The sequence below is a fragment of the Limanda limanda genome, chromosome 3 (assembly GCF_963576545.1).
Source record: "Limanda limanda chromosome 3, fLimLim1.1, whole genome shotgun sequence".
Taxonomy (NCBI): Eukaryota; Metazoa; Chordata; class Actinopteri; order Pleuronectiformes; family Pleuronectidae; genus Limanda; species Limanda limanda.
Window position 1 is genome coordinate 16002007 of NC_083638.1, and position 13592 is coordinate 16015598.

General features: G+C 40.7%; 1 protein-coding gene across 1 annotated transcript in view; it reads right to left on the reverse strand.

Moving 5' to 3' along the window:
• The window catches only part of LOC132998721 (RNA polymerase II elongation factor ELL2-like), a 29772-nt gene continuing 16180 nt past the window's right edge, over window positions 1-13592 (reverse strand). The window contains exons 3-12 of the mRNA XM_061068467.1: window positions 10233-10360; window positions 8569-8732; window positions 5431-5672; window positions 4362-4486; window positions 3481-3595; window positions 2447-2900; window positions 1591-1642; window positions 1043-1214; window positions 873-917; window positions 1-249 (exon numbers count right to left, since the gene is read on the reverse strand). Coding sequence (XP_060924450.1) covers window positions 139-249; window positions 873-917; window positions 1043-1214; window positions 1591-1642; window positions 2447-2900; window positions 3481-3595; window positions 4362-4486; window positions 5431-5672; window positions 8569-8732; window positions 10233-10360 — 1608 coding nt within the window. The 3' untranslated portion in view covers window positions 1-138. The remainder of the gene's footprint in view (window positions 250-872; window positions 918-1042; window positions 1215-1590; window positions 1643-2446; window positions 2901-3480; window positions 3596-4361; window positions 4487-5430; window positions 5673-8568; window positions 8733-10232; window positions 10361-13592) is intronic.

A 13592-nucleotide genomic window follows, 5' to 3' on the forward strand; every position in this document is an offset into this window, starting at 1 on the left:
CTCACAGCATCATTCGTGGTCCCTGAAGAAACAAGTCCTCTTCTATCCCCCTCAGGTATAAATGCTTCGTGTGCTGATGTTTATGCAAAGAAGGGTCTCCAATAAAAAAAACTCCGCAGTCGACAGAAAGCCTGTTTGCTACGAAATAACCTGAGAGACATCATAGTCTATGATGAGCTGTTTGATGTAGGACAGTTTTTCATGGAGATACTCGCAGCGTTTCTTCTCCTCCCGGTAGCCTGGGAACTTCTATGGAGAAGAAAGACAGAGGAAAGCCAATGTTTTAATAACGTTACATTACATTTCATTTAGCTGACCCTTTTTATCCAAGGGTAAGTACCATATGCCAAGTGACCTGATGATGTGAAGTATCTGAAATGATGATGCAGAGCTCAAAACCCACTTGGAGCCCAGTGTATCTGCACGGACCCTTTGAATTCTAATGACACTGAACGTAGAGTTCAACAACTTCTGGTACTTTTAACAGAGTATGTTTATAAGTTAACAGCAGTTTATAGAAAATAGGTCTGTAACTTTCTGTAATGATGAAAAACTCACACAGTGATCAAGTCTTCTCACTCAGGTTTAACTTACTGAACAAATTAAAATCCTGCACATGATTAACTTAAGTTATAAAAAGTATGAACACTTTTTCTTCCAAATGCAGGTGTATAGAAAATCATAAACTTGTAAAAAATGATTATGGCCAATATAACATTTTTTAGTTTTTCAAATCCAAGAATAAGTCAACGACTCTTCTCGCCAGACTCTAAAAAAATTCCCACGTGACCTCTGTGTGAAAATCAAAAGGAAAATCCAGTAAAGGTGAAAACAACTTTGACGATTTAAATGGCGGCAACAGTTTGACTCACCTTTCGATATTTGTTGTACTTTTCTAGTATTTGGTCTTCCATGATCTGCATGGCATGAAAAGGAAAATTATGAAATTGTTAATAAGAATTCAGGTGCATGAAATAATACCTTTGCATCTATGTATGTGACTTAGGTCAGTGATGATGAGGAGTTGTGGTTGTATGTGTACCTTATAGTCCGGTGTGCCCGGGGACAGGCTCTTGATCTTGGACCCTAGCTGAACAAACATGCGAGTTATGGTGGCGATGCGAGAGTGGAGGTCTTTGTACTCATCGTACTCCTCGCAGAAATCTTCCTGGTATCTCTCACGTTGCTCTAAACTTATTATGGGGCTGTAGGTGCTACAAGAAGACACACAGACAAAAAACACTTAGTAATATACATGGGATGTAATATTTGTAAACATCCCAGTTTATATTCATCTCTGCCAGTGTAACCGATCTTATACAGCCGGCTAAGGCACAAAGAGGACACACTCCTACAGATACGTAGTAGTTCCATTTCCATCAATCTTGCAGTTGCTCTTTCTGACACAAGATGGCAGCACATGGACACAATGTCTTTTTACCATCTTGTTCCAAAGCTAACCAGTGTAAGTTCTGATTTAATGAAGAGAAGATATGTACTGACATACTCTATGTAAGGGAAACTACAGAGGAGACACTACATGTAAATCATGATGATAATAAAATAGTTTTAAATGATCTTTACACTCACAGAACATAATCCGGCTTCTCCTCAGAGGCCACAGTTTGTGTGATGGTAAGATCTGAAAAAAGAACACGAGATACAGAAAATTACTTTAGTGTGAGTTGAGTGGAAAAAGTCGAACATGGTACATTGTCACTGTAAGTTGAGCAATGTGTTTTTGTTTTTCAAAAAGTCACAGTGTGTGTGTGTGTGTTTGAGCTTGTGGGTGTCAGGAGACGTCTCCGCTTAGAGACCCAAAGCGCTGCTTGAGCTGTTGTTGAGTCAATCAGCCACACAGAACACCGCGGACTCAAGAGACGCAGCTTAAGGGAGCACACACATGCTTATGAGATAATACTGTATAAAAGCACCAGTGAGCTCTGAGACTCACAGACACCTCAAGCCATTACCGCTGGTCATCAGAGTATTTGAGGTCAACTTATTACTGTGCAGGTAAGTGCCAGAGTAAAAATAACATTTCAGACACATGAAAACAAACGCTGTCTGAGAATGTGACCACAGAATTATGACAGAATATTCAAACAAAGCCGACAGCATGGAATTAGGTTAAAAAAACAAACACAGACTCTGTTGGTATCGGGGTGTGATAAGAGGGAAATGAGGCTGTACCAGTTAGAGTGCGCTAAACCCGTCTAAGTCTGAGAGGAAACTAACCGTGCATGATATAAACCTGACAGGCATTCTGATCTTTGTGCCCGAACCCCGCCCGAGCCCCACGGTTTCCCCGATTACAAGCACTTGCAGCATTAAACAATAAAGTAGATATCCAAGCCAACCGAACCGAACCCGACCCAAACCTGAATAACGTTCATCCACACTCTAGAATCAGTAAAATAATAAAATGTGCCGAAAGGAGCCTTACTTTCAAGTGTTTCCGGCTTCTGCTTAAGATCAGGACTCGTCTCCAACCAGTTAAGTCCCTGTGTGTCTTTTAGCCTCTCCCGCTCTTTGTCTTTGTGCTTTTTAGACTTCTTCTTTCTGTTCTGGCAGGTAGAGAGCTGCTGGTGAGCGCCGTCAGAGTCGCCCTGCGGTGGCAGGCGGTCGCTTCCTTTGGGTCCATGCTCCCTGCGCTCTGACACAGGTGTGTCGGAGGTGCTACACAGTTTGTGGGCTGCAGGAAAGCTGCTGTGGCCCCCCGGTGAGGCGTTCTGTTTACCAGTATGGTTAGTTGTCCCTTGAAACTCAGTCTTTGTGTGGAAGCTGTGGTTGAGGGTGGGAGTTGCATTGTTATGTGTTTGTTGGTGCAACCTCTGGTCCACAAGTTTTTGTCTCTTGGCAGCGAGCCTTTCCAGTGAGTCAGAAGGCACAGGGCGTTTCTGGGATAAGAGGATGAAAAAGACAGATCAACCAAAGCCGCACAAACAACCTGAAACATAACTCGTCCCGTCTCAACTCTACAGAGCAAAGGCCAGCATCTATTTTCCTTCTGACAGGATTTTGCCACTGTTAGCTCATTTTCACTGCAATATACAATCCTGTACCTCTATGGATACTGAATGGCACTATCATCCATCTGTTTGAAGTATATTGAAGATGTAATAATTATTAATCGCAAAGAAAAACGCTGTAAATCAAAGTTGTTATCGTTTTTTTCAAACTCATTTAGAGGTACAACACGTCTTCTCTGTTAGCAGAGGAGCACAAATTTGTATGTTTTCAGAAGACCGGTTTGTGCAAAAGGTATACTTTCTGCCAAATGTTAGAAGAGAAATGTCAAATGAAGTGATTTTGATTATTTATCACTAATTTTTAGCTTTTGATTTGGTTATTCACACATAATGTGTTCACTGTCCGAATGTTTAAAGTCTGAAAATAACTGGTGAAAGAAAAGAAAACATATTTGAGACCAGAGGATTGGGGTTCAGAGGATTTAAGGAAAACAATATGATTATTTACCATTGTAGGATTTTTTACTGTGCTCTGATGTAGTGTCGAATCCTCTGAGGTCTTAGGTGTCGACGCGTTTGCTTGAAGACTTCTTAAATGATTGCTAATCTGCGGCTGCAATTTCCTGTTAAACACAAAGAAAGAACATGGTAACCCGACAATGAGACCATTGTGAAGCAGGTACAGAAAGGTTCTGTTTCTAGGAGTTGATTAGTGCATGAGATGTGTGGGAACGAGAGAACAAGACATGGAGGAGGAGAAGTGATGCCAGATAAAGATGGCAGCCACTGCCTATACAAACAATGCTATCACTAAAAAAAAAAGTCCTCATGTCCGGTTTACTACTTTCTGTATAGGACAGTTTGGGGGTTAAATCTCCTTCAGGCCATCAAGTCTTCTCCATGGTCTTTATTGCTGTGTTTGTTTTGGATTAAGTTAATTTCTCCCACGTTCCGTCCAGCTTTGTTTCTTGTAGTCGTAGATGATGTTTTGAATTTTTCCACAATGTCAATCCACTTTGTTTGGCGGGAGGATTCACTTTGTGCATGTCATATCATAGTATCTGTTATGTAGTCATGTACATCATTTTCCAGAACCTTGATCATTTCTAGCATTTCCTAAATATATGCGAGTGGTCTACATCTGTTGGTCCTCACTCTCTCCAGCCTGCTACATTTGATTTTGAGATTTACTCTTGACTTTGGGCTTTTATCAAGAAATTAAGAGAATTTGTTGTCAGTCATGGCAAAAAAAGTTACTTGTGCCACAAGGGAATAGGGAGTGAAGGAGAAGAGCCACTAAACAGGCATCCTGATGAGACAGAGGGAAATGTGATTATTGGTTTGTTGTAACAACAGAGATTCCTATTTGGCTCAATGCCTGTGACCCACCTGGCCAGCAGCCTGCTGATCAGCTGCCTCTCCTCCTCGCTGTAGCCGGGCCAGTCCCTCTGCACGTGCTTGTAGAAGTCGTCCCTTAGAAGGTAGCTGCTGTCTTTGGGATTCACTTTAGCCACCTGAAAAACCAGACGCCATACGATGTTAGATTCAACTTATTTTGGATTTTTATGACATTGGGGGAAAGCTCAATTCGCAGATGTGTTTTAAAGAACAGAAAAAAGGTCCTAAGAGGTAATATTTTGTGTTTAATCAGAGCATGAGTTTCCTGTTGTACTGCAGCCTAAACTATCTTCCTCCTTTATTAATATTATTATTAAAAATGTCAAGCATGTAATCTATATTAACTGGACATTAAGCATGAAATGTGGGGAGAGAATCAGCAAAGAGTCAGGTCAGAACCAAAACCACAACTAATAACCACAATTATTATTATTATAATAATGAGTAAATATTAAACCTACATGAAAAGTAAAACCCTCAATATTCAAGCAATAGGGGTTCCTGCTAATTTGGAGAGTTATCTTTGTTTCAAATTCACAAAGAACGTGATTTTCCAATTGAGTGCGTCAGTTTCTTTGTCTCTTTCTTTCAGTGTCTTTTCTCTCCTCTCTAAGCTGGTCAGGCTGCCTCGCTCTGAAGACATCCATCTTTCTGGAGGCTCCTGACAGAGCAGCCCGCCCCACTGCTAACAAAATCACTACAGTGACAATTACAGCATCAACCTAATTATACACATTGTGCACAAAAAAACATATCCATTCAAACACAAACACACCAGTGATGGTAGTACAAACACACAAATATAATTTTGAAATGACTGCAATGTATTGTGTGAGTTTAATTTAATGGCCCCGGGTTTCTTTGCAGTACACTTCACAATGTGTTTTTTTAGATGTGTACATGTGTGTTTACCATTTTACAAGTCATTTACATGTGAAAAAAATGTGTGCAGGTCCATTTGAGCATCATGCAACCTTTGAAATGTATACATATGCATGTATGTGAGTGTTTCTAAACATGTATGCATCCACAGAGACACACATATATCTCTTTTGCCCACCTCCTCCAGTATAGGACTGAGCTCGACCTTGTCCTTGGGTCCGGCTCGCTCTCTGTCGAGCCACAGCAGCAGCTCTGGTTTCCTGTAGGGTTTCAGAGCCAGCAGGTGGATAATGCGTTCCCTCAGGGGCTTCTGGGTCGGCGTGGCTGGTCCGCCGTTCCTTTGGTTGTTGGTGGACTGCTTAAAGAGGCTGCTGTCTGGCGTAGAAGGAGCTGACCTCTTGTGGAACTTGATGCATTTACCTGAGCACAGAAAAAGAACAGGATTTAAAGTGATACTCAGTCATTTGTGTCTTCACAAGTGACAAGAAATAAAACCGCTGGACCACGCTCACTAATCACGCATTACGGTCCACCCGATCAAGTTAGACCCCACAGTGATAACTTGATCTAAATCTAAATTTAGTTTTAAAACGAGGCTTACCTCCTTTTGGCAGTAGGTGGTGCTATCGCTATCACTATACTAGACTAATAGATCTGTTCAGGTCTTTGCATCTAAGACATCAAAGGAATCTCACACCGATGACACTGTGCCAATAAAGCAAACTGACAATAAATAATTATTTGCCTAATGAATCCTTTGAAGTGTTGTTTTATATATACAGCTTATTTGAGCTGTATTTTGTAAAGCAGCCAAGAGCAGTTCATCAAAGTTTAAAACATGTCACTTCCTGTAGCCAGCAGGTGGCGCTGTAATGATGAGTCAATATTGATATTGATCTGATCAGGGCGGGACTGTGAATGTGTGAATGAGGTTTGAGGCTGAAAGAACAATGGACAGAGGAGTTATAATAAATCCCTTTTTTTTGGCGAATCATCAAAATGTCACGCCACGCCACGGTCACACCATGTGATGAAATCATATATACCGAGGTAGTTTATGTCTCCATCTTGTTGAGATGACATTCACAGAAGTTGAAGTTGATCTAATGAAAGCCCAAGCACGAGTTCATCAGACTTGTTTGTTTGTTATGAAAAAACAAATGTCCCTATCAATTCCTGTAAATGTCGGCCATCTTAGTGCCGGGGCTTCACTTTAGGGGGCGCTAGTCAGTTATTTTGTCACGCCCATTCCTTAAAACCATATAAATATCTTCAGGGGGGTGCTGTTGTTACACAAATCTATTTTGAGGGAGACTGAAGCATGACTACTGAAGTTAAAGCAATTTCGTGTTTAACGGCGAATTGATGAATTTTGACGCCACGCCACTAATTTGGTGTTTGACGAAAAGTCACAGTAATCTTATGCCTTCATTATCAATGACTTTAGACACTTTTGACACAGTTTGACATGGTTGCAGTCAGTGATGAGGAGGAATACTTCCAAGTGTAAGATGTTCCAAAAACAAGACATTTCCTGTTGCCACCAGGGGGCGCTGTGATTTTAATTGATAATTTCTGTGTAGATGTCATTAGGCCGGGACCACAAATATTTAAACGAAAAATTGTTACATATCATATCCCATGTGGGCCAACTCAAGACAGAAGTAGCTCACCCCAAGATTACACTGTTATAACCAATTCATATGTAGAAACAGAAAAATAGCCTTTTTCATTAAAAACTGGATACTTTTTTCTCCATTTATTTATTTAATTATTTATTTAACACATTTATCGATAAATTAATTTATACTTAGGTCATTTTTTATCCTTCATAGCAGTGATGTGAGAGAAAAGGGTTCATCTTTTCTCTTTTTGTTTTCAATCTTCACCTGTTCATTTTAGCTAAACGGTCTTGGCAGTTGACGGACTAATGGGGGAAACATACATCAGTATATCGTATGATAACCTTTATTTCTGGACCCCATGTGCACGCAGGCCGGCAGCTATTTGTCTTCAGATGTCACAAACACCCGGCCGATCATTGGCCACATCTCTGCTGCCGACAGGCCATGTTAGAGCAGTGAAAGCTATCTCACTGCACTAATCCCATTACAGGTTAATCTGTGCTTTGAAGGTCAGAGAGAGGTCCAGAAAAAGAAGGCTTTTCTCTCAACCAAAACGTATGTCCTGAGACTAGATAATATCTCTGTGCATTATCATTCATCTACTGCCAGCCGTTCATCATGATAAGAAATATTCTGGATTATGTAATATCTAGGTTGCTTGATGTACGTAGTGCCAGGTGCTTGCTCTATCGGTTTTGGCATGCCTGATAACGTGCACTGTCTTCATGATTACCTCCTGACACTGAAAGGGGAATTTAGAGTGCAAATGTTTGCCTCTGGGCCTATATGTTGCCAAGTCATTTTCACCTTAAGACCTGATGTTTCATAATCCACTAAATCTATATTTGGTCTGAACCACCCAGAGTTTCAGCTTCCCTGGAGCTCCGGCACCGACACAGGGGTCAAGAATCATGCCAAGACAAAATCTTGTATAATCTCAGTTATAGTTGGAGAAGAGAATTTAAGAGAAAAGTAAAGTGGAGACCACTCTTCAGTGCATGTTTGCCTACTCATATTATCATCCTCTCAGATGTGAATTTATGCTACTTTTGGTTTTGTGGAAAACATCTGAGCTTTTTGTAATTATCAGAGGTGTGTGAAATGTTTGGAGCAACTATTTCTGTTTGTTATGTGGTAGCCTGCAGCAAAGGAACATTTTTGACTATATAAATTAAACTATTTTATGGCTGCGTGCAGAAAACATTTAATTAATTAATCACATCTGCATGAAAATATTCCTTTCAGTAGCATAAATGTTAAGAACCTGGCTATAAATAACACACTGACCTCCTCCCTCTGAAGTTTAAGGACAAACGCTGCTGACTTTGACCAAACATCTATTCTATTTAAAGCCAGATGTGAGACACAAAAGGAATGAAAATGACAAAATAATTAATATAGTAGACATGAGTTGGGTTTTGGTCTTGTTTTATAACTAAAAATATGGTCTTCACATCTGGATTTATTCCACATCAAAACAGGAAGGTATCTGGTTTCCAGTTCTTTCAACCAAGGCAAATATTCCGATGACTTTTATTGGTGTTATTCTCTCTCTATTTTTATATGCCGTCAGTTTGTTCACATCCAATTAGCTGATCTCTCTCCAAGCTCTAAGCTGTTTTGCCTTTTCTGCACATGTATCATCCTCTGTTTCTCTTTTTGCTCCACAGAGGCCTCTGTTCTGTTCTTACTTGGATGTGTGGCTCCAGGTTTGATCTCTATGGCGGAGCGACTCCAGCTGTCCTTCTCCACCTGGGACATCCTCTCGCGGGTCACCTGGTAGGAGTCCTCTGTGGCACACACGGTGATCTTGTCCTGGATGACACCCTGACCTTCCAGCTGCTCGCGGCCATCACTGCAGGACACAATCACAGAGCAGTTGAGCCGCAGGCCTCTCTGCTGGCTGTACAGTAAACACTGTAGAAACTGGAGCAGCGTACCGATGTGAACTGCAGCATAAAGTGGCTTTGTGGTGGACGCTGGCTAAGTCTGCTCTATGGTTACTGTACGTTATGTCACAGACTAGATATAGACCTGCAGGCCGCTACATGTGAGAAAGCCAGATATCCTGGTTGAAAGCATGTTAGAGCCTGTGGAAAACAGGCAGCATTGGCCTTGCACCTACCGGCACAATGCAAAACCATATCTTATATCAAAGATATAAGACTGTCTTGGATCAAAGAAAAAAATTTACACATTATCAATATTAGCTGCTATGACGCAATATAAGGGCCATGTTAAACAAACAAACATCGGATATTTTGAGAATTAGGTTATAATATAAGAAAAAAAGTCAAAATTTTACATGGGAAACATCAGAAGATCAGTCTGTTGCCTCCATTCAATCCAGAAGAGTTAAAAAAAATTTCTTTATTCTTGTAAAATTAAGACTTTATATCGAAGTTCTTTTCCTTCACATGGCCTTAATAGTGCACCCCTAACAGGGAAAAATAAATCAGGAAATTAACTGTGTTGAAAAATGTAATTCTTTCTATTTTTTAAGACCTCTTTTCCCGAGATCCAATTTAAATTATTAATATAACAATATATCTGACCAGAGATCATATCCCTCCTTATCCTCTAAACATCAAAACAAATGTGTTGTTGGGCAGAGAGAGTAAACCTTCCCTCTCTCTGTTGCTCTTGGCTCCAGCAGCTGTGTTTCAGTTCAGACCACAGTTTACTGTCTGGCAGCAGGAGGCAGCAGCAGAGCAGAGTAGCCCTCGCTATCCAAGCACAGCACCCCATAAACAAGGTATAATGGGTCTGAATAATGAGAAGGTCAGCCCAGAAATATACAGGAAATTACAACTGCCCCATCCTGTTTAGAAATGTCTCTCACGATGCCCTCAGAGACACAGGGACAAAGAGAGCAGAGGAAACAGAAAAAATGAATGTGGTGCTGACCCATGAAAACGACAAAAAACTGTAACACTTGAACCATAAATTAGGACTGACAGATCTGGAAACTTTTTATAATCAAATTCTCATGCTGTACATAAAATGCTATCGCTAAACGACAGGATATCGTAAGCAGTGACAGTACAGTGCGCCCAGAGCGGCATAGAAGTGATTTCTAGGTATTATTAAAATGAAAGTTTTTTTTATCTGGGTGAAACTAATAAACTTAAATGATGTGGTATTGGATCGGGTATATAGATTAGCTTACTCTCCGGTGCCCAACCCATTTTCTGCAGAGGTATTTCTGATGCTGGCATCAGAACATCAATTATTTCCCGTGGAGTTTCAGGCAGAATCTTGACTCATCAAAATAAGACTTCAGTGAAATATTAAAAAATAAATAAAGCACATGCAGTTGGAAAATATAACAAGTTCCACCGGATTAACCTCTTACCTTGAGACATACTGATGGATGCAGTCAAAGCTAGCCTGAGGCTGGTCTTTGCTGTCGCTGGATAAGTAGAAGGAGAAGATGCGAAGAGCAGACACCGACTCCTCTGTGGGAGCTGGGATCTTGATGTACTATGAGGAAAAACCGGAGAAGGTCAGATTTTTATTAAACTTATAAAACATAGAAGCAGACGACCCGAAAATGGTTGTATAGCCACAAAAACACATAAAAGCAAAATGCACCCACATTTCAGTGTTGTCACTTAACTGCCAGATTTCCCTGTTATTATTTTGCTCTTTTCTCTGTAAAGATGTTAAACCAAATGTTCATCACTAATTGTGAGCACTTGGTTTCAACATGTGTTGAGGAATAGTTATATTTTTTCACTGGCCTGGTACCAGCCAGTCGCTTTAACTCGCCAATGTTTTTCCGAGTTCAAGCATCCTTTGTTATCTTTCAGACTTGGGAGGGAAAAGCGATTATCTACTCAGCAGAATTTCACAGGCAAACTGAGGCCAAAAGCATCGAAGCCAAGAACACAGGGCCGTCCAAAGTCAAGGTTTTTACAATGAGCATAAAACAATGGAGTTTCTCTTTTCACAACTTTCAGCCCACTGCAAAGGCCAGACTGTGACCAAAGATAGAAGCTCCTAGAGGCCTGCAGCCATCAGCCTAAACAGCAGATATATTGTGTGCAGCAGATTTTGTCTGAGGATCCATCAGATTCCGATTTTTCAGACATTTCTTGAGCACAAATATGAACACAAGACTGGGTTGGTAATCCTGGAAAAGCTAGGACACGCACTCTGGAAATATGCTACCGATACAACCCCCCCTCCCATCAGCCTTCTGGTCAAAGCTACGCCCACAAAACACATAAAAATGCACCAACAACTGCTGGAGGACGACTTCTCTGAAACTCTCTCGCTCAATTCCTGCTCTCAGCGGTGTTATCTCTCCGGCCAAACACTTGAGTCATTTGCAGTGAGAGCAAGGACAGGGTGTGCGCAGGCCTGCAGGTCAGTAACTACTGACCTACTGCTATGGCCAAAGACACCAGCTTTTATTTTTTGTTTCTTTTTTTTCCAGACAACTTTATTTGATGGCCGTGGAGACATGGAGAGGATCTCGGCAAAGTATGATCTAAAATCTCAGCATGAAAACAATCTAAGGATGGGGTTGATGAACCGTCAGTGAAATATCATCTGAATCTGCAGCTTCCTTCTGCTTGTCAGAAGTTGAATTTTAGCGAGTTTCAGCTAAAATGTTAAGCCAGCAACTAGTGTGTTGAATAAGCAAATATTCAATTAGAAAGGTTATTGAGGGTTCGATTCAGACCTAATTTCATCAAAGGAACATGTATTCGAACTGGTGAAAAATCTAACCAACCAACCAATATTTTACCAGACAACTTACTGTTTTGTGCTTTGAAATACAATCTAAATGTAATGATATGGGAGAACCAAAGACACAGGAAATGCATCTGCGCAATTTAACATTTTCAAATTGATTCATCCGACTCTCTTCCAGAAACCACAGAATTTATTTTCTGTACTGACAAATGTCAGAGTTTCCACCTGTAGGAAGAAGCTCCCTTCAAAGACCCACATTGGACGCATTACATTGCACAACCTATTCAACACCAGTCACTTCAACATTATGATGTAAAAAGTATTTCAAAGACCAGCAGCGTCAGATTCATGCTCTACAGAGGTTGAGCGTCCTGAAACAAGATGACTCTCATATGAGTTTTATGCGGTTTCCTGCAGAGGACAGGAAAGAACGTACATGTGTGACCTCTGATGAATGTCACTGGGGAAAATCTGGTAGATAATGAGAACTTGTGAACACACCGTGCTGTTGGCTGGCTGTAGAGCACTTTGACTATGATAGATGAGCTGTGGAGAAAAATTCTGCTAAAGCAAAATTATAAGGTCAGCTACACCTTTAGAGAAAGTATTGGGAAACAACAATGTCACTCCCTCATCTTTATTTTCACAGAATCACACCACAGCGTTTTCTGTATGAACACACACACACATACACACCCAGGATCCAGAGTGTGACTTTGTGTCGCTCTGTAACAAAATAAATCTCCTTGGGTAAACAGTGTTTTTAAGAGTCCACTCCACAGAGGCCTCCATGACATCTCCTGGCAGACTCAGTGGAGCGCAGCTGAGCCAAGGCTGCAACCTCCAGGGCAGACAACTGCACACACGAACACACACAGAGACATAATAACAGATCACGGAAAATGAGAATCAGTAAAAAAGGCCAGGATCTCGACTGATTTGACCACTGAGAAAGATGTAATTTCACGTTTATTCTGCAATACTTCCCTGGTGCTTTCATTTAGTTTTATGAGAAATTTGCAACACTGCACTTAACATAATTTTGGGGGTATACGAAAGACAGGAGAGATTCTGGGATGTCAGTAGCAACAGTGACTACAGTACATAAATAGACTCTCAGGAGAATTTTTCTAAAAGAAGTTTTATTATAGCACATAATACTTTGTTTAAGCCTTTATTAATTAATTAGGATTTTAAATTACCCGCAGGATAATCTGTGCCACAAGTTAAGGCTAGTCAGTCCAAGTATGCTACTTATGAAAGTGATTTCAACTGAATACGACACTAAAAAGAATAAATCTTCAAAATGTGGTGAACTAACAAGTGAGCTCTGCAGAGACAATACTCAGCAGGGTGGTCCATTACTCCTGCAATGTCCTTAAAAGTCATTTCAGCTGTTTTCACCGACCAAGACGTTGGCTCTATTCTCTTATCAGCTCGCTGCATGTGTCCTTACATGCAGGCCCTCGCCACAGGAATTTATGTGAACTATAAACAGCTGAGCTCCGATGGCACCGCAAGATACACAGCAGCTTTCATGGAGCTGCACAGGTGGATCTTATATTTTACGTGTCCTGTTGTGGATTGTGTAATAGCTACCTGTGGAAGCCCTGCAGTCATAGATGCTTAAATCACACTGGAGGGGATATTTTATTTAACATTTTACAAGAGTATGAATGGACTTTTCATGACCACTTAGTCTATCCCTCAACTAAACAGTAATAAAGTTTAAAAGCTTTGTTATTTCAAGTGCTGTGGTGATACAAATAAATAGTAACGTCACTATAAACACTCACTTTTCGCTCATCTTATGAGATCTTACTTGAGAAAGTGTTCATCAGGCCTCGACATGAAACCAGACAAACTGCTTGTAGTCACGAGCTTGTATTTCAGTTTTCTTCTAATTGTGATTTGGATCTCTCGATTTCCTATGAGAGCTAAAGCCATCAGCCAATAATAATGGCACTAGAGCAGATACCTCCACCAAGGCTCAACAAGGCCCAATTTCTGT